General features: G+C 42.4%; 1 protein-coding gene across 1 annotated transcript; it reads left to right on the forward strand.

The window, feature by feature from the left end:
• The first annotated feature begins 2,118 nt into the window (after positions 1-2,118).
• RGS18 (regulator of G protein signaling 18) lies at positions 2,119-18,385 on the forward strand. The gene is made up of 5 exons (XM_056844477.1): positions 2,119-2,256; positions 8,410-8,514; positions 12,143-12,204; positions 13,751-13,917; positions 18,091-18,385. The coding sequence occupies exons 1-5, from the start codon at positions 2,141-2,143 to the stop codon at positions 18,346-18,348; spliced, it is 708 nt and encodes a 235-aa protein (XP_056700455.1). The 5' UTR covers positions 2,119-2,140; the 3' UTR covers positions 18,349-18,385.
• The last annotated feature ends 863 nt before the right edge of the window (positions 18,386-19,248 follow it).

The raw sequence follows: 19,248 nt of genomic DNA on the forward strand, positions 1-19,248 counted from the left end.
CAAGTGCACCATAAAGCACTGGACAAATTTAGGAGCAAGGCTGCTGAGAGCCACCACATGTCCCAGATGAAGGTTCCTTTCTCTCCCCCCAACTCACACCCCCACCTCGGATGAATCTAATATTGCATGAAAGCATAAGAACATAAGAAAAGCCATGATGGATCAGATCAAGGCCCATCAAGTTCAGCAGTCAGTTCACACGGTGGCCAACCAGTTGCCTCTAGGAAGCCCACAATCAAGACAACTTCAGCAGCATCCTGCCTGTGTTCCATAGCACCGAATATAATAGGCATGTTCCTGTGATGCTAGAGAGAATAGGTAAGCATCATGACTAGTAGCCATGGATAGCCCTATCCTCCATGAACATGTCCACTCCCCTCTTAAAGCCCTCCAAGTTGGCAGCCATCACCACATCCTGGGGCAGGGAGTTCCTCAATTTAACTATGTGTTGTGTGAAGAAATACTTCCTTTTATCTGTTTTGAATCTCTCACTCCTACACACAAAGCCAGCTGGGTGACCTGGGCTAGTCACAGCTCTCTTAGAGCTCTCTCAGCCCCACCTGCCTCACAGGGTGTTTGTTGTGGGGAGGGGAAGGGAAGGTGATTGTAAGTCAGTTTGATTCTTCCTTAAGTGGTAGAGAAAGTCGGCATATAAAAACCAACTCTTCTTCTTCACCCTCCAGCTTCAGCAGATTAACCTACATTCTATATTATGAGAGGGAGAAAAGCTTCTCCCTGTCCACTCTCTCCATATAGTGAATAATTTTATAGACCTCTATAAATCACATTAATTGCCTGACTCCAACCCCCACCCCCCCCCGTGAATAGAATTCCCCTCATCCTGGGAGGGTTGCCAACCTCCAGGTGGAGACTGGAGATCTCCGGGAATTACAACTGATCCCCACAATACTATGATCAGTTCCCCTGGAGAAAATGTCTGCTTTGGTGGGTGGACTGTATGGTATTATACCCTGCTGAGGTTCCTCCCCTCCCCAAACTCAGCCCTATCCAGGCTCTACCCCCAAATTGTCAGGAATTTCCCATCCCATAATTGGCAACCCTAGCAGATGTGAGTTATGATAGCTATTCAGTAGGGTTGACAGGTCCCTCTTTGCCACCAGTGGGAGGTTTTTGGGGAGGAGCCTGAGGATGGTGTGATTTGGGAATGGGAGGGACTTCAATGCCATAGAGTCCAATTACCAAAGTGGCCATTTTCTCCAGGCGAACTTATCTCTATTGATGGCAGCTTGACGACACTTTACACACACATCACCTCATTCCCTTGCATTTTGGAGTTGGCTCCTCCTCCCATGGCAGCTATTTTGTCATTGGTTCCACCTCCTGTGCCAGCCATTCTGTGGTTGCGCTAGGGTTGCCAGCTCCCTCTTCACCACCGGCGGGAGGTTTTTGGGGTGGAGCCTGAGGAGGGTGGGGTTTGGGGAGGGGAGAGACTTCAAAAAGGCGGGGAACAGAAGAGTATAGAACAATTCAGAAAATTAAATTTCAGGTTTTGAAAAAAATAATTTAATCAAAAGGTTCCTTTTATGTGCCTCTGATACCATTGTGGTAGATTTAGAGTCATGGCCTCATATCATCTCTTGAGTGAGTTAGAATTCCATCCTAGGATATAAATACAATGAATAGTCAGGGAGTACCTGATGCAGCAATCTTGTTGACTTTAAGAAAGCATGGTCAACGCGGCACCTCACTGGGAGACCACTGAGAGGCCACGGAAGACACTCTGAATTTTGCAAAGCACATACTGGACAGAAATAAAAACAAAAGAACGCCATTTTCCCCTCTTTCCTTTCTGTGACTCTGTAATTTTTTTAATACTCACTATACTGAATGTTTCTAGCAAAATAAAGTGTTCCACATACGCTAACCACAAGTGACACTTAATGACTTGCAAAAAAAAAAAAAATGGCCGAGAGAAGACAAACTTTGAATCTTCTGCTGGCTTTGCAGTTCTTGCTGAGCCGCTGGCAGAGTGGGGGGGAAACCACTTCTCACAGGCCTCTAACCAATACCAATGCAAGAGTCAAAGCATGTGAGGAGCTACACTGAGGAAGCCAAAACATCAGCGGTGAATTACGTGGAACAAGACGAGTGAAGTACGGACAGAGCTGCAGAGAGAAAGATGGAGAATCCGCTGCTTTTATCCCCCCAGCTCAATGCTTCTTCGCGGATGAAATTGTTATATAAAAGCATGAAACCTTTCAACAAAGATGGGGCAAAGACGGAAGCAAAAAACAGGTAAGCGTTGCTGAACATGGTAGAGCAAAGGGGCAGAGCAGAGCGCACAGTGAAGCTGAGTAGCTTGCTCGTGATAGTTTGTGATGTCTAAAATTCCACTTGTTTCTTAAATAGGAGCCCCCTCCCAATATGTGAACCCCAATTCACTTCTTTGTGCTCACTTTTTAACTTGTGTTGTGGCTGGATGCATCATTATCACCATCGTAATTGTTGTTAGTATTATTCTTCCCCCAAAATGTTTAGGATGGTGTGCATGGTTTTTCTGCCCCCATTTTATCCTCACGATAATCCTATGAAGTAGGTTAGGAGGCATGTTGGAAGTTATGGTTGGGGCCAGGTGAATAAGGAGGGTAAAGCATCCTATTGATCCTGATGCCTCTACACTCCCTTCTCTGGACCCTGCAGCTGCATCCGTTGGGGAGGGATGATCTTGGTGGTCATTGTTTTACATAACCTTTATTCAACCACCTAGAAAATTCCTGAAATAGTTTCTCTGCTAGTTTGTAGTTGCAAAAATAATAAAGAAGCCTATGATGCCTTAAAGGCTAACATCCATTTTGTCAAATGCATCCAACAGTTTGGAAACTTTGATATGTGTGTGTATGTATAAGCACAAACACATAAACACATATGGGTCCGGAATTTTTTTAAAGTGTCTGCAGTAAGGCACATTTCAGTCTCACTGAAATCAATGGAACTTAACTTCGCCAAACAATGTGCTAGCTCTGAGTTCTACATGGCTACGAATTATTATTTTTTAATTCATGTGCAAGATATAAATGCTGATTTAGCCAGAATGTGCTTCCACAGAGGTTTACAAGAAAAGAAACCACAACAAAAAGAAACAAACAATTTCAAGCAAGGCTACCAATGGTTAAAAATCAAACAAAAAAACGTTGCAACATTATTAAAACAACCACATCAGGTTTCAAAAAAAGATTTAGCTGAATAAGCAACAATCTAAAACGTAGAGAGAATAAAAGTGCCTTTACTTGCCCCCAGAAAGAAAAGAGGGAAGGAGACAGGATAAAGGGGAACTAGTTCTGTACTGTCAGTGTAATATTTTGGAAATGTCTGCCCACCAGTTAAGATTCTCTCCCCAGGTGCTGCCTTCTATGCCAATGTCAGCATACAGGAGGTAGGTGGCACCAAGAGGAAGGGCTTTTTCAGTGGTGGCACCTCACCTCTGGAAAGCCCTCCTCCTTGAGGCTCATCTGGCACCAACATTACTGTCCTTTAGACACCAAGCCAAACTATATATTTTTACCAAAGCTTTTAACTGAGGGCTTCCATCTTCCCTTAGTTATGTGTATGGACTGCTACTAGCCTGAGGGTCATTTTATCATTTTAGACTGCTGATACTGAAAAAAGGAAGTAGACAGAATCAAGTGGGTGCAGAGGAGAGCAACGAGGATGATCAGGGGCCTGGAGACCAAGCCCTATAAGGAAAGGCTGAGGGAGTTGGGAATGTTTCGTCTGGAGAAGAGGAAGTTGAGGGGGGGCATGACTGCTCTCTTTAAGTATTTGAAGGGCTGTCACTTAGAGGAGGGCAGGGAGCTATTCCTGTTGGTGGCAGAGGATAGGACTTGCAATAATGGATTTAAAATTACAGGTGGAAAGGTACCATCTGGATATTAGGAAAGACATTTTCACAGTGAAACAGTGGAATCGGTTACCTAAGGAGGTGGTGTGAGCTTCTCTCACTGGCAGTCTTCAAGCAGCTTCTGGACAAACATGAGTCAGGGATGCTCCAGGCCAAAGCTTCTTAAACTGTGGGTCATGATCCCTTATGGGGTCGTGTAACTGAATGTGGGGCTCGTGAAAAATTTGGCAACAGTATGCAAATTTGCTTTAGTCTTTAATAAATGGTAAAATTATATGTATACCAAAGAATTGTTTTAAAATACATTTCTTTATGATTTATTATCAGTAAATGTTTGATTTGTATACCTATTTTATATACCTATATACCCAGGGTCGTGTAAAAATTTCTCAGGCGAAAAGGGCTCTAGGCTGATCCTGCATTGAGCAGGGGGTTTGGACTAGATGGCCTATATGGCCCCTTCCGACTCTATGATTCTATGTTGTTTTAAGTCTTGTTCTAATAGTCGTAAGTCTTATGTTGTGATTTTTATTGTTTTACTCAATTAATATGTGTGCAGCCACCATGAGCAGGTCTCTGGAGAAGTGGCACATAAGTGTTTCTAAATACATCCATCCATCTAGATGTATATTGTATCCCATTTTTCCTGCAAAGAGCTCAAGTTGTACATGGTGTTTTGTCTCCCACTTTTGTCCCCACAACAACCCTTTGAGGTTGGTTAGGCTGAGAGACGGCAACTGGCCCAAGGTCAGCCAGTGCACTTTATGGTCAAGACTGCCTTTGAACCAGGATATTCCCAGGCCTGGCAGTGCACTCTAATCAACATACTACACTGCCCATCAAAAAGGTTGTAAGCCTTCCTATAGGGCCTGGAGATCTCCAACAACTACAACTGATCTCGAGACTACAGAAATCACTTCCTCTGGAGAAAAATACTGTTTTGAATGGCGAACTTTATGGCATTATACCCCACTGAGGTCCCTTTGCTCCCCCATCCCTGCCCTCCCCAGGCTCCCCTACCCCATATCTCCAGGAATTGCCCAACCTGGAGTTGGAAACCCTATGGAATGTAAGTCTTGCATCCATGTATGATGGCTTTTGGAGCATGACCTACAAGTGGATCTCCATGAGTCAGAGAGCCCCTATGAGATCAGATGCTTCTGAAGATGCTGTGGGCTCACAAAATGCAGCACCATCAACTGTGCACAGAAACACATAGACAGCTAACACAGTGGTTGAAGTAACAATATAATAAGCTTACTGTAATCAACAGATGGGTTTTCAGTACCATAAGTACTGCTCTGATGCCCTCTGCATCCTTAGGAAACGCCAATCATTTCTGGAGATCAGATGTTATCAGGATCTTTCTGTACCTACCAGCAATATCAGAATGAACAAGTTTAGATGTCCCAAGCTGTGGCACTGCAGACCCGTATTCCTTGGCTCTGGGCTAGGGTTGCCAACCTCCAGGTACTAGCTGGAGATCTCCTTCTATTACAACAGATCTCCAGCCAATAGAGATTTGTTCACCTGGAGAAAATGGCAACTTTGGCAATTGAACTCTATGGCATTGAAGTTCCTCCCAAACCCCGCCCTCCTCAGGCTCCACCCCAAAAACCTCCCACCAGTGGCAAAGAGGGACCTGGCAACCCTAGCTGTTGCTACTTGCCCAGTCAAACATGAAGCCTTCTGATTAGGAAGCACAAATAGGAATTACATGCACATTATCTCTGACTACCCGCCCAGTATCTTCATGGTGCATTGGCTTCTGCTACATAACACACAGGGGAAATGTTGTATGACCATTTTCCTTCATGCATTTAATCAGGGCATTCAGACACCCAAATACCCTACATAGCTGTTTGCTCAACTACTAGGATTGCCAGCCTCCAGGGTCTAGATGGCGATCTCCTGCTATTACAACTGATCTCCAGCAGATAGAGATCAGTTCACCTGGAGAAAATGGCTGCTTTGGCCATTGGACTCAGTGGCATTGAAGTCCCTCCCCTCCCCAAACCTCACTCTCCTCAGGCTCCACCCCAAAATCTCCAGGTATTTCCCAACTTGGAGCTGGCAACTCTATCAACTACACATCATATCCTGATTTCAAGCTGGCTGATAAAAAATTCAAAAAACCAACCAACACTTAGACTGCACCACTATAATTCATACACCTGGAAATATGGGTGTGTGTACACATACCCAAACACATACCCAACAGCACCTTTTAAAGTAAAATTTCAAATAAATTCCTGTTATCTTTTAATGTGGGAGGGAGAGCAGCATGGTATAACCTGATCTTGTCAGATCTTGGAAGCTAAGCAGGGTCATTACTTGGAAGGGAGACCACCAAGAAAGATTCTGCAGAGAAAGGCAATGGCAAACCACCTCTGCTTCTCACTTGCCTTCAAAGCCCCTTGCTGGGGCCCAGTAAGTCAGCTGTGTGCACTTTACACACACACACACATTATTTAATGCAGGATCAAAGTCTCACAGAATCCACCATGCTAACTCACATCAACTTACATAAACAAAAGTTACATATTTTTATGGTGTGGTAGTTAGAGTGTCAGTCTAGGGTCTGGGAGACCCAGGTTTGAATCCCCACTCTATCATAGAAACTTGCTGATTGACCTTGGGCCAAACAACCTAATTGACCTCACAAAGTTGCTGTCAGTATAAAATGGAGGAGAGGAGAACAATGAAAGCCACTTTGAGTCCCCACTGCAAAGAAAAGAAGTAAACAAACAAATCTGCCAAAAGGTATTAACAATTGCCAGAAGAAAATGTCAATTACAAATTTGAAATATCATCTACAATTCTCAATTGTGGGTGTCTGTTAGATGACGATGACAATGAAGAAGAAGAGGAGGAGGAGGAGGAGGAGGAGGAGTTGGTTTTTATATGCTGACTTTCTCTACCACTTAAGGAAGAATCAAACCGGCTTACAGTCATATACAATTCTCAATTATGGGTGTCTATAAGATGACGATGACGAAGAAGAAGAAGAAGAAGAAGAAGAAGAGTTGGTTTTTATATGCCGACTTTCTCTACCACTTAAGGAAGAATCAAATCGGCTTACAATCACCTTCCCCTCCCCACAACAGATACCCTGTGAGGTAGACTGAGAGAGTGTGACTGCCCCAAGGTCACCCAGCTGGCTTCATGTGTAGGAGTAGGGAAACAAATCCAGTTCGCCAGATGAGTCTCCATTGCTCATGTGGAGGAGTGGGGAATCAAACCCAGTTCTCCAAATCAGACTCCACCAAACCACCGCTCCTAACCACTACACCATGCTGGTTCTTCCCATTTCAACAGAATACGTGTTCTTCAGACATTTCTTGTATACCTACTGCATTTAAAAAACACCTACTACCCAGATACCAATTCACCAACAAACAGATACCCCACTTGCTCCACTACAAACTAAAACAAAAATATTGTCGAAGGCTTTCACGGTCAGAGTTCATTGGTTCTTGTAGGTTATCCGGGCTGTGTAACCGTGGTCTTGGAATTTTCTTTCCTGACGTTTCGCCAGCAACTGTGGCAGGCATCTTCAGAGGAGTAACACTGAAGGACAGTGTCTCTCAGTGTCAAGGGTGTAGGAAGAGTAATATATAGTCAGAAAGGGGTTGGGTTTGAGCTGAGTATTGTCCTGCAAAAGTAATGTGCTAATCATTGTCCTGTAAGTATCAAGATAATGTGCTAATGAGGGTATGGTATGTTAATATGGAACCATTGTATCCTGAAGTGATCTGTTAATGTGTGTAATCCAAAACTAATCTGTATGGCTATTGTTGAATGTTGCCTTTGTTAGTCTGGAGGTTTTCAGAACAGGAAGCCAAGCCTTATTCATTCTTAAACTCTCCTCTTTTCTGTTAAAGTTGTGCTGATGTTTATGAATTTCACTGGCTTCTCAGTGTTACTACTCTGAAGATGCCTGCCACAGTTGCTGGCGAAACGTCAGGAAAGAAAATTCCAAGACCACGGTTACACAGCCCGGATAACCTACAAGAGCCAATAAAACAAAAACATTTCAAGTCTCAGCTTGTGTTTTAAACTCAAACTCATATGAATTTCTTTGATGGCTCTGGAGTTTTCCTAGGACTTTGAGAAGTCTGCCATAAACCTAGACCTACCCTAATTCAGAGGCAAGAAAGTTTCCTTTTAGCATTTCAAGGGCTGAGATTCATAGCACACTTTCCTTTATTCTGCTTTATTTTAATCACCACAAGACCTTGACCCTCTCTCTGGGCTCACTAAAATTAACTTTTCCCCCCTCTTGCTTTTAAACGAAATGCAAAAGAGTTAGAAATGAGAAGACTTTCATTTACCGTTTGCAAATGATTCAGTATGTAAATACATGCAAAGGTGTTAAGTGAGAAATTCATTATTCTCTACAGCAAACATGGGAGGAATAACATCAACATTAGTGCAACTGCATGTAAAGGGAAATGTTCAACTTTTCAGAACCATTCTGCATTTGCAAAAGGGAAGTGTTTAAAAATATTGTGAGTTGGTGTTTTGAAGGGGCTTAACTTCTCTCACAGAGCACAGGAAAAGAAGAACCGGTTGAGTCTCCTGCTGAAGAAGTCTGAATTGCACCCAAATCCCACCCATCTTGACACTTTTGAGAAACTGACAGATGCTTCAAGGTGAGAGCAATTTTAAAAACGCGAGTTGCTCCCAGGAATTGGTGGTGGTGGTGGGAAGTGTCGTCAAGTTACTGCCAACTTTTGGCAAGCCTAGTAGAGTTTTCAAGGCAATAGATGTTCAGAGGTGGTTTGCCACTGCCAGCCTCTGCATAGTGACCCTGGATTTTCTTGGTGGTCTCCCATTCAAAAACTAACCAGGGTCAACCTTGCTTAGCTTCCGAGATAGTGACTCTTGGTATTTGTGGAATATCTGTTAATTTACAGATGTATAGTTTGAACAGTTGGGGAGCTAGCAGCTATATAGATAACCTAGTCCTAAATATTCATCATCCACTCTCCACCTGCAAAACAGTACCCACTGAAGCTAGTTCATTATGAACGATACTTCTGGCCAGGGAGCTCTTAAACTCTTGCTCCTTTTTTCACCCCTCTTTTAAAAACATATTGTTATTCCCCTTTGATGAGCTCCACCACCCATCCACTTAGCTATATAAGCATGCCATCTGAGTGTGTGTGTGTGTGTGTGTGTGTTTGTGTGTGTTAAGAGCTGTCAAGTCACTTCCGACTCATGGTCACCCTATGAATCAATGGTCTCCAAAACATCCTATCATTAACAGCCTTGCTCAGGTCTTGTCATCTGTAGCTGGTATTAATTGGCCCTAACAGACAGAGAAGACTAGATCCATGTTGAAATGAAGGGGAGGTGTCTTTGTCTGAATACTTCTCCCCTTGTGAAACGCTCTCCCAATCTGTAGGTTGGAGGGAGCATGTGAAAAATGTGTGAAGTATTCACATACCCGGAGTGAAAGTAATGTACCGTAATTCAGAAAATACTGACTTGCCCTGAATGGGCTTTTTTGCTGACAGCTATATCATCACATAGCCAAATCTGATTGGCTACATGGGTTTATGGTGTCATCAAGCTCAAGCCATGACCTCTGACTAGCTCAGAAAAGAAACATAACTCTCCTTCCGAATTGGCTTTGCCTGCCATTGAGTGATACAATCTGGTTGGCTTTATGATAATGTCAGTGGCCTCAGGATGAAGAAAACGCATACCAAAAAGATACTAAAGCAAGAAATATTCAGGAAGCAGCTGGTCAGCAAATAGGCTGTGAAGAGGGAAAGGAAGTGGGGTTTTCCAGGGTACAAGACCCCCAAAAGCACAGTGGTCAACCTGAAAAAGCTTACAGACAAAAATTCAGTGCAACTGCAGTAAGATAATAAAAGAATATTGTACTGATTTCTGCTTTTGTTCTAGGAACACCACATTTTCTTAAATTTTTGCTCCCACGTGGGACACTTCATTTGGAAATCTTTTAATATACAAGCTGCCTTAAAAAAAAACAGAACAACCATAAATGAATTATAACTTGAGGGGAAAGGGAGATGTAGCTAGACAGCAGATCGTCACTGTGAGATTTGCACATGCCTCCTGATCACTGGCATGTCTGCCAATCAGAACACCAATTCTCCTTGCACCCACCACGAGGGAAACAGTTTGCAAGGTGTTACTTTCTTGAAAGGCTTCATCACAGCCTATAGGTATTACCCAAGGCAATTATTTTCTGCTCTATTCTAATAACATATTCCCTTCAACCTGGAAAACTTTTACTCTAACATTGCAATCCGACATTATACTTAAAGTTATACGCTTCTAAGCCCACTGAAATCAATGGGCTGTTGCTCTGCCTAGGTTTGCACAGCTGATCCCACAGGCAATGAAAGCATTTATTTTCAAGTGGATATTCACAGGTTCACAGATCAAGTATGCAAGCATGCATAATTATATAGCATCATGGATACATCATAGTTACAAGTTAAGGCTACCTCTCTCTTATGCCACCGCACATCCCACTATGCAAGCCAACATGCAGATTCAGGCAGGGATGCTCAGCACTAAGAGAGTTCCTTCCCTATGTCCAAGACCTGGTCAGGCCACTGCTGACTTGACTTGTTGCCAGAGGCTTTGCTTGCTTTCCTGAATTCTCTGAATTTTGCGTTATCTGCTTTGAATCTCCCCCTCCAGTTTTCTCCCATAAATTCACTGATGGTCCTCAGAACTTGTCTAAATCTGATCTGTAAAATGGCTGTTTGCTAGAATGTCTTCTTAATGCTTAAATTGTTGATGTGTATGTATGAGTCATATATGTGGTTAGCTATGTAGTCTGTGGTTGAGTTCACCTGCAGTTGTCTGCTCTGTATACAATTTTGATTCACGCTGGAAAGCCAGCGTGGTGTAGTAGTTAAGAGAGGTGGACTCTGATCTGGAGAACCGGGTTTGATTCCCCACTCCTACACATGAAGCCAGCTGGGTGACCTTGGGCTAATCACACTCTCTCAGCCCCACCTACCTCACAGGGTGTCTGTTGTGGGGAGGGGAAGGGAAGGTGATTGTAAGCTGGTTTGATTCTTCCTTAAGTGGTAGAGAAAGTCAGCATATAAAAACCAACTCTTCTTCTTCTTCTTTGTGCTTTTGATTCCATTGTAGTAGGTGTTGTGTTAATATGACCCAATATTATGTATCAAGGGTATTCATCAGTGGCAGAGGTCTTGAAACTGTACACCTTAGACAATCACATTATTTTCTGTGGGCTTCATCCTCCATTGCTTGGCCCTACGTGGCCCCATCTGTCCCCCATGGCTTGCCCTATTTCTCTACTGTCCACTGCTTTGTTATACCAGTCAATTATTTTCTCCACAGACACATACACACAAACTCAGGTTCTAAATGCTGCATGTTCCTGGGTACAATGAAGTGAAGTGATGTGTAATAATACTACTAATAATAATTTATCTTAACCTTAGTTCCAACAAATCCTGAACAGCAATCCAGCAAATATATTAAAAAGTTATTTCGCAAACATTTGCGCTCAAAGTGTGATTGAGATTTATACTGCCTTTCTGTGAAATACAGAGTGAGAGATCAATATACAGTATTCACAGTTTGACATATTTGATAAAAAATACACCATTCTTTTTTATATAAAAAAGAAAAGAAAATCCAGTGCTTCAAAAATAGCATGACATTTAAAAAAATGTTCTTTTTTGCGGTAAACAAAACGACAGGCTACATGTATTAATGCTGTTACGGGGCCACTGCTTTTGCGTCTTTGTTTCCGTATGCCATAGAGCTTCCTGCACACAGTTAAAAATAACCTGTGGTCACAGAGACGTCAACAGGCTGCATTTGAAACTAGATCTCTGCACAAGCATTTCACTGGAGCTCCCAAGCCCTCCTGTTCCCACTGTGTCAAAAAGACAGCTGACCCCATTGTCTTATGATCTTTACCATTCAGAATGGCTTAATTTTTTTTCTTGAAAGACCAGGGACACAACAAAACACCCAAGGGACAATAGTTCCTTTCAGTCCTTTGAAGTTTGGTGTGTGTGCATGAGCATTTGAGGAGGTAGGGGTGGGGAAGTTCTATCATTCAATAGAAAAAATGTCAGCAAAATTAAAGCAGCTGTTTTTCAATGCTCAAGGGAAAGAGTGTTCTTTTGTAACGTAATCTTATTCAAGACCCTGTGAAATATGACAAACAAGAAGCAATATGAGGGAACATATGTTTGGAAAAGCCTCAAAATACACGCCACACATGACTCCTTCTTTTTTTGTCTTGTACAGTGAGTCCCCTGAAGAAATAAAGAAATGGGGTGAATCTTTTGACAAACTTATTTCGCAGAAAGGTTAGTACTGCCAGTGTTTTCATCCGGAGTTACATGAAAGCCCTATGTCATTTCTTTCCCCTCACAAGTAGCCTCAGATCTATTTTTCATGCCAAAATGTCTCATTATGATTATCCTTCTACAATGGAGAACTAACTGTGCGTAAAGTGAGGAAGTCTATTAAGTTCGACTTCTAACGACAAATGGCTTGCCACGGGAAATGGTCTTGAATTTTGATAGGAAAACTGACCTGAGATAACTCAGAATAACTGAGCTTCTCCAAAGAAGACTTTCATTCAGGGTGTCATATTGCTCAAAAGCTCCCCTTGGTAAAAATGGAGATCTCATGCACAATTTAGGATCAAGTGAATGATATGGTACATATGTTAGATTCGAGTCCAGGAGCACCCTAGACACCAACAAGATTTCTGGGATATATATGTTTATGTGGTATCACTGCAAGTAATGATAAAGAAGTGAGGCCCTAATAGGACCACCAAAGCAGCAACAGGTCACCCACACACAAAGCAAAGGTTTTTATGAACTCAAGGGACACTCCAGGTACACACTTTGAAAAGCCATGGTGATGCTGCATTGGTATACAGATAAGCGAACCTCATCCTAAAAAACTTATGGGTTTGTATTATGACCAGATTACAAACACCGTCATGAAACCTAATTAATTTAGTAGTTTAATTTAATCAATTTAATTGGTAGCTTAATCAATGAATGTTTTGCACCACAGATCAATCAACTAGTGCCTCCTGCTGTACATGCATGCAGTGGGACTGGAATCAGTATGTCGTCTCCAATATAATCCTGCAGAAATAAAACAAATATATGTTTCTAAGAACAAGTCAGAAACAATAATCGCCATAATGCAATCTGTAGTTTATTTGACCATTATGAAAGAGGGAAACAAATCATAAGGATTTTTTTTTATTGCCCCTTCCCCATCATTTTCTTCATATTTGGCCCCAGTTAAAATTGGGGGGGGGGCTCTCTTTTTCCAAATGTTTTCCCCTCCCCCAGACTATATATATGCTTGCTCTGATCACTACAGCCCTGCTTCAGCATGAGTGTAATCTGACCTGGAGAGAACCCCGTCCTCCTCCATTCCTGCTAGAACACTATAATGGTGTTTGTACCCCATTGTGCTCCCAGTTATGTCATCACAAGTGAGAGACTGTGTCTGAATGTCAGAGCTCGACTCAGAAGACATTTTGTTTTTAAGTAGTTGTTCGTTGAGGAGAGTTAACCCACTACTAACGCTGAACACACATTTCCTTCATCAAACCAACCATGTGTTTTTCAGTTGTTTCAAAATGGCTATTCTAGATAAAGGGTTACAATTGAAAGTTATGACCTAGACTGCTTTTTCAATTCAAACGAACCCCTTCAGCAAAATATTTATTTTTTCAGTACCCCTTTTGTTACTTAATGCTGCTGAAGAGAAATCCCAAAGTAGCTGTTCCCATTGCAATTGTCATCTAAAAAGTATTTGTGTTTCATCATCTAGCAACTTTTGTTTTGAGTGTATTTGACAACCAAACTTTCTGTCTTGTAGCTGGGATAGATGCATTCATAAGGTTCCTCAAATCCGAGTTTAGTGAAGAGAACATTGAGTTTTGGATGGCGTGTGAAGATTACAAAAAGATCAAAGACCCTGGTCAACTTTCACTCAAAGCAAAGGAAATATACAAGGCATTCATTGAAAAAGATGCTCCAAAGGAGGTATAGTGAAAATGGTCTTGATGAGGTTCAGTGCATTGTTGCTGGTACCTTATTGATTCAGTTCCCCCCACACACCATGAATTTCTGCACATAAACATCACCTGGCTGAACCCCAGAGGTTTGGAGGAGACCAAGCCCTACAAGGAAAGGCTGAGGGACTTGGGAAGGGAATGTTCAGAAGAGAAGGTTGAGGAGGTCATGACTGCTCTCTTTAAGTATCTGAAGGGCTGTCACTTAGAGGAGGGCAGGGAGCTGTTTCTGCTGGCTGCAGAGGATAGGACTCACAATAATGGGTTTAAATTATAGATGGAAATGTACCAGGGGGGGAAATTACAGTAGAAGTTGTTCAGCAGTGGAATCAGCTGCCTTGGGAGGTGGTGAGCTTCCCCACACTGACAGTCTTCAAGCAGTGGCTGGACGAACATTTGTCAGGGATGCTTTAGGCTGATCCTGCATTGAGCAAGGGGTTGAATTAAATGGCCTGTATGGCCCCTTCTAACTCTATGATCCTATGATTTTATTATTTTTGGTCTTGATGTGGTGCAGTAGCAGAATGCACCAGCCACACAGTCAGCTCTATTTTTTAACTGCACAAAAGTCAAAGAATGAAAATAACAGGCACAATCCTGTTATCTTGGCACAAGAGCATATGCTGAAATTTGCTCCATTGAATTCCATGGGACTTGCTTCCCCTACCCCTTTCTTCTTTTTAAACATTAACCTAATTATGCCAAATCTCTAAACTTCCTTACTGGTACAGCAGTCATAGAGAATGAGCCAGCAAAGTTAAGGATGTTTAAGTCCCATTAATTTATACGGGGCACTGAGCACATTCTGAACTCTCTCTCATGGAAGCCAATGAGAATGTAAAGTTCTTATCTTTGTCTGGATGATACTCACACTTTGAAAACATGTCAGAGAAATTATAGTGCATACCACAACAATATCATTTTGAAGTACAAATATGTATCTGCCCAAGAATTTTATTTGCTTATATCTGAAGTGAGGATGTAAGAATTAGTCTTCATCAGTCTGCTAACCAGCAATTACAGATCCAATTACTTTTACAAACTATAACTATTGCGTTGCCAAGATTTCAGATAATAAGCCAAATGAATAAAACAAATCACCAATTTAAACACAGCTTTCAGGGTAATAATCATACTCCACCAAGCATTAAAAAAAAGATGGACTGCAGATTTGTTCCAGAAAGCAGTATTAACAATGACATACACAGGACATATCACATGTAAACAAATATACACAGTGGATATATCAGTCTATATATCAGTTGAATTATCATTTATATTTAACTTCCTAAGTGTCTGTCTCTATGATGGGCACCATGTACGTGTGAATGAGTGAGGAAAGATGGTGTGTATAATAGTTCATCTTAGTATGTCTAACAGCGCATTCCTGAGCATTCCTCCTTAGGAGGAGGCCAGAAAGGCAGCTGCCAGCACCTGGCATCCAGTGGCATTTGGGCCCCCCGTGTTGGCGTCCGACCAACTTACGCCAGCGTTAGTGGCCCGAACACTGTCAGGAAGGCCCGGATGCCAGGTGCCGGCCGCTGCTGCGGCAGCACCATCCTGGAATACCAATGGGTCCTTCCACCAGCATCCCACTGTTGTAAAAGCCCGCGCCAGCATCCAGGGAGGCGTTTTGGCATCCCAAGAGGAATTCCTGGGGCGTTCCAGGGCTGGGCTGGGGCCTCCCCCAGCTGCCTTTAGGCGGCCACCAAAGCCTTTTCGGGCCAGGAACGCCCCTTTTTATTTTGGCAAGATATGCCACCTTTTTAGGTTTTAGGTGGTGTATCTCCCGTGCAACCCTATGAAGGGTTGCATGGATTTTCTACATCGCAGGGAGGTTTCGGGGAGGACCTCCTTTAGAGGCAGCAGAGGCGCGCTGCCTCCTATGACGGGTGCAGGCATTCCTCTCAGGAATGCGCTGTTAGAGACTGCCTCCATCTCCATGTTCCACCACAACATATACAATTGACCAGGTTTGCTCAGTGTGCCATCTATGAATCAGTCAGGTCCATGGGGGTACACATTCATTGACATTCTCTTCCCCTGAACTAACCAAGACTGTATGTCTTCTCAACATAGTATCAGATGTTCTTGTTCAAAGAGGCTTTGGAAAGTTGGGGTTAGAAGAGATAGGGAAGACTAATTAACATATTGGCACCTGCTTCTAAATGACCTGGGAGTCCAATAAATAAATAAATAGTGCAGACTCATATTGCAGTACTAACCCACCCCCCCAACCTTCCCATATAGTTCCTGCTGGTAGAGACTGTGCTGTCTCTTACCATTTTCACTCACTAGAAAGATGTCTCCAAATGCAGCACTTTATTTTGGTTCATTACTATAAGCTTCTGAAGCTGGAAAGGAGAAATAACCATCAGAAATAAATGCCAATTGGTTTTAATTATGTAAATGAACGGCAGAGATTCAATTATGTGGTTCAAAATAAATGGGGAAGGTTTTGCATCCTTTCAACTGCATCCCAGATTACTGTCTCATAATTCAACTGAAGCCATTGGGAAGCGTACCTACCAGTCTCTGCCTGAATGGTTCAACATCCTTCAACTATATTTCCCCATTCAACATTCTTCCCTTTCGTTTCTTGGTACACTGATAAAGAAGATAGAATCCTGGTGGCTTTTCCAGGCATGACAAAGACAGTTAGGAACTGGCTATTATCTTCATAGGTTACAGTGAATATCCAAAATTCTGTGTTGTTATTCACATATGAAAGTTGACACTCCCCGATGATTTTCAAGTAAAACAACCTGTCAGACTTCCATTCTTCTATTGAAATAGTCCAACAAAACAAACAGGGGCAGCACATGGGAACGTTGCTTTGCTTTACACTGGGGTATCACAGTGCAATCCTAAACAGAGCCACTCCCTTCTAAGCCCATTGACTTCAGTGACCACAATGTTTAGGACCACAATGTAAGACTTTTTAGTCTAATGGTGGTGATTTTCCGTGATACAGATGGGCTACATGCTGTCCTTGGAAGTGTTTTCTGCAATCTGCTGCTCCTTTGCTGTCATCCCACAGCTAGGTTCTTGACCTGTACATGACATCCTCAGACAATGGGTGCCACTGGACAATACACTGAGCAGAATTCCAGATGCATAAGTGCCTGTGGCTGTCTTCAGAAATTCTCAGCCCAATGCTATTCCAATTGGATGTAATTCGGCTAAAAGGCCATCCAACCGGAGCTGTGATAAACACATAAGCTCTTCAGCGCCCACTAGTGGACCTGGAACTATCTGCAGTCTGAATAAGTTCTAGCAGCAACCATGCATATGCCTTATTCGAAGGTCATATAGAGATACTACTTGATGTCTGTCTCTTATCTAGCACATGAGAGACCATTTAAAAAGCTGACTACATGAAATGTAGAAGTACCTTCTCAAGACAGTTTGAAATATTAAAAAAAATTTGAACAATGGTGTAGGTTTGATTAATCCTGCCGCAGTACTGGGCAAATCAGTTAAAATCATCTGATATTATTAATGTGTTTTTTCTCACATCGTTCTAAGGGTCCAAGGAATATTCCTACATATCCTACAATGTGACAAATTGTGGATAAACAGTGACTTTCAAAAGATCATCCAATATTTTTCATAATGGACCAGGGTTTTGAATTTTAGTGTGTCTGATACAGATATGTTTAGAGGCCTAACTGCAGCCCACCACCAGAGGGTTCAAGTGTAGCATTTTTTTGACACAGAACTAACTCCTCTATGAGGGGAAATGCCTACAGTAAAGTTGAAAAAATGTCCAATTGCCAATTTCTATGTATCCACAGAACTTGATGAATGAGAAATAACAGAATTGGAAGTTTTTTAACCATAGGCATTAATTTGTGTTACCATTAGGGTTCCCAGGGCCCCCTTAGCCATCGGAGAGGAATGGGGGGGAGGGGAGGTTGCCAGATCCAAGTTGGGAAACTCCTGGGGATTTGGGGATTGAACCTAGGGAGGACAAGGCTCTCAGTAAGGTACAATGCTATTGAGTCCACCCTCCAAAACGTCTATTTTCTCCAGAGGAACTGATCTCTGTAGTCTGGAGATGTAATTCCGGGGATCCCCAGGTTCCACCTGGAGGTTTGCATCCCTAGTCGCCATGCAGACTGATTTTCCTTTTGCTCTCTAGGTCAACCTTGACTTTAACACCAAAGAGTGCGCCAGTCAGAACATCAGCCAACCTACACTCAACAGCTTTGACGCCGCACAAACCAAAATCTACACACTGATGGAGCAAGACAGTTACCCACGCTTTCTGAAGTCGAACCTTTACTCAGATTTGCTCAACAGCAGGCCTCTGGGTTATTCAGCGCTTCGAAGAAGATCGCGCTCATTCACCTTCAATGAATTCAAAAATGCTCAGCCAGATTTTGCCATCTGGCTGTAAGGAAACAATCCCTTTTGGAGTCTGCCACTTTGAGAATACAGTGATACTGGTTGAAGGTCATTGCCTCAACAGACTTATGCGAGTGTAGCTTCAGATGCCCATGGAGTTGTGTCCACTTTTACCTGTTAATGATCTGGTCTTCAAGTCTTTCCCAATTAGTTTTACTTGGCAGTGGTAATCAATAGCTTCCCCCCTTTTTTTTTTTACTGTCGGTAGTGATCAGTTGCATAATAATTCACAATAATACCCTGCACAGCCCTAACAGTCTACACTGGAGGAACAAGAAGGGATCCACTGTTACGGAGCACATGCTCTTGGACATAATATAGTATGTGAGGTATTAGATACAAAATCCAAACTAGAGATTGGAGATTATATATAGATTCTCTACTTCTTGCAATGTGAAAACATTTTGGGTTAGGGGCTCTTGTTGGGGGGACATATAAAGATAAAGCTTCTAGGGCTTTATCTGTCCTGAGGGCTGGTAGTAGCCCAGCACCTTACTTATTGTAATGTGATACACCTAAGATTTTTATGCTAAAATATTCATGTTCAGAGTTGTCCTTTTTAACACAAGAATAAAGCCAGCACAAGCCATTCTGATACAATAAGTTTGGTTTGCAAATGATGAGGAACATAAAGTGGGCAGAAGCTGAGGGGCGTTAATACTCTGGTTTATGTTTTCCTGTTTTCTTTTACATCCCAGGCATATAAATTATCAGAACACAAAAGCCATCCCGGTGCTGAAGTGCTCTTTTTATCAGTAGTGCACTGAAATTTACCATACATAAGTACAATAAAAAGAGAGAAATAATATACAATTTTTAAAATGACATTCAGAAAAACATATACATTATCTGGGTGGTACAAAACTGTCCAGAAGATAAATTCCTGAAGTGT

Source organism: Euleptes europaea, chromosome 2 (assembly GCF_029931775.1).
Source record: "Euleptes europaea isolate rEulEur1 chromosome 2, rEulEur1.hap1, whole genome shotgun sequence".
Lineage (NCBI taxonomy): Eukaryota > Metazoa > Chordata > Lepidosauria > Squamata > Sphaerodactylidae > Euleptes > Euleptes europaea.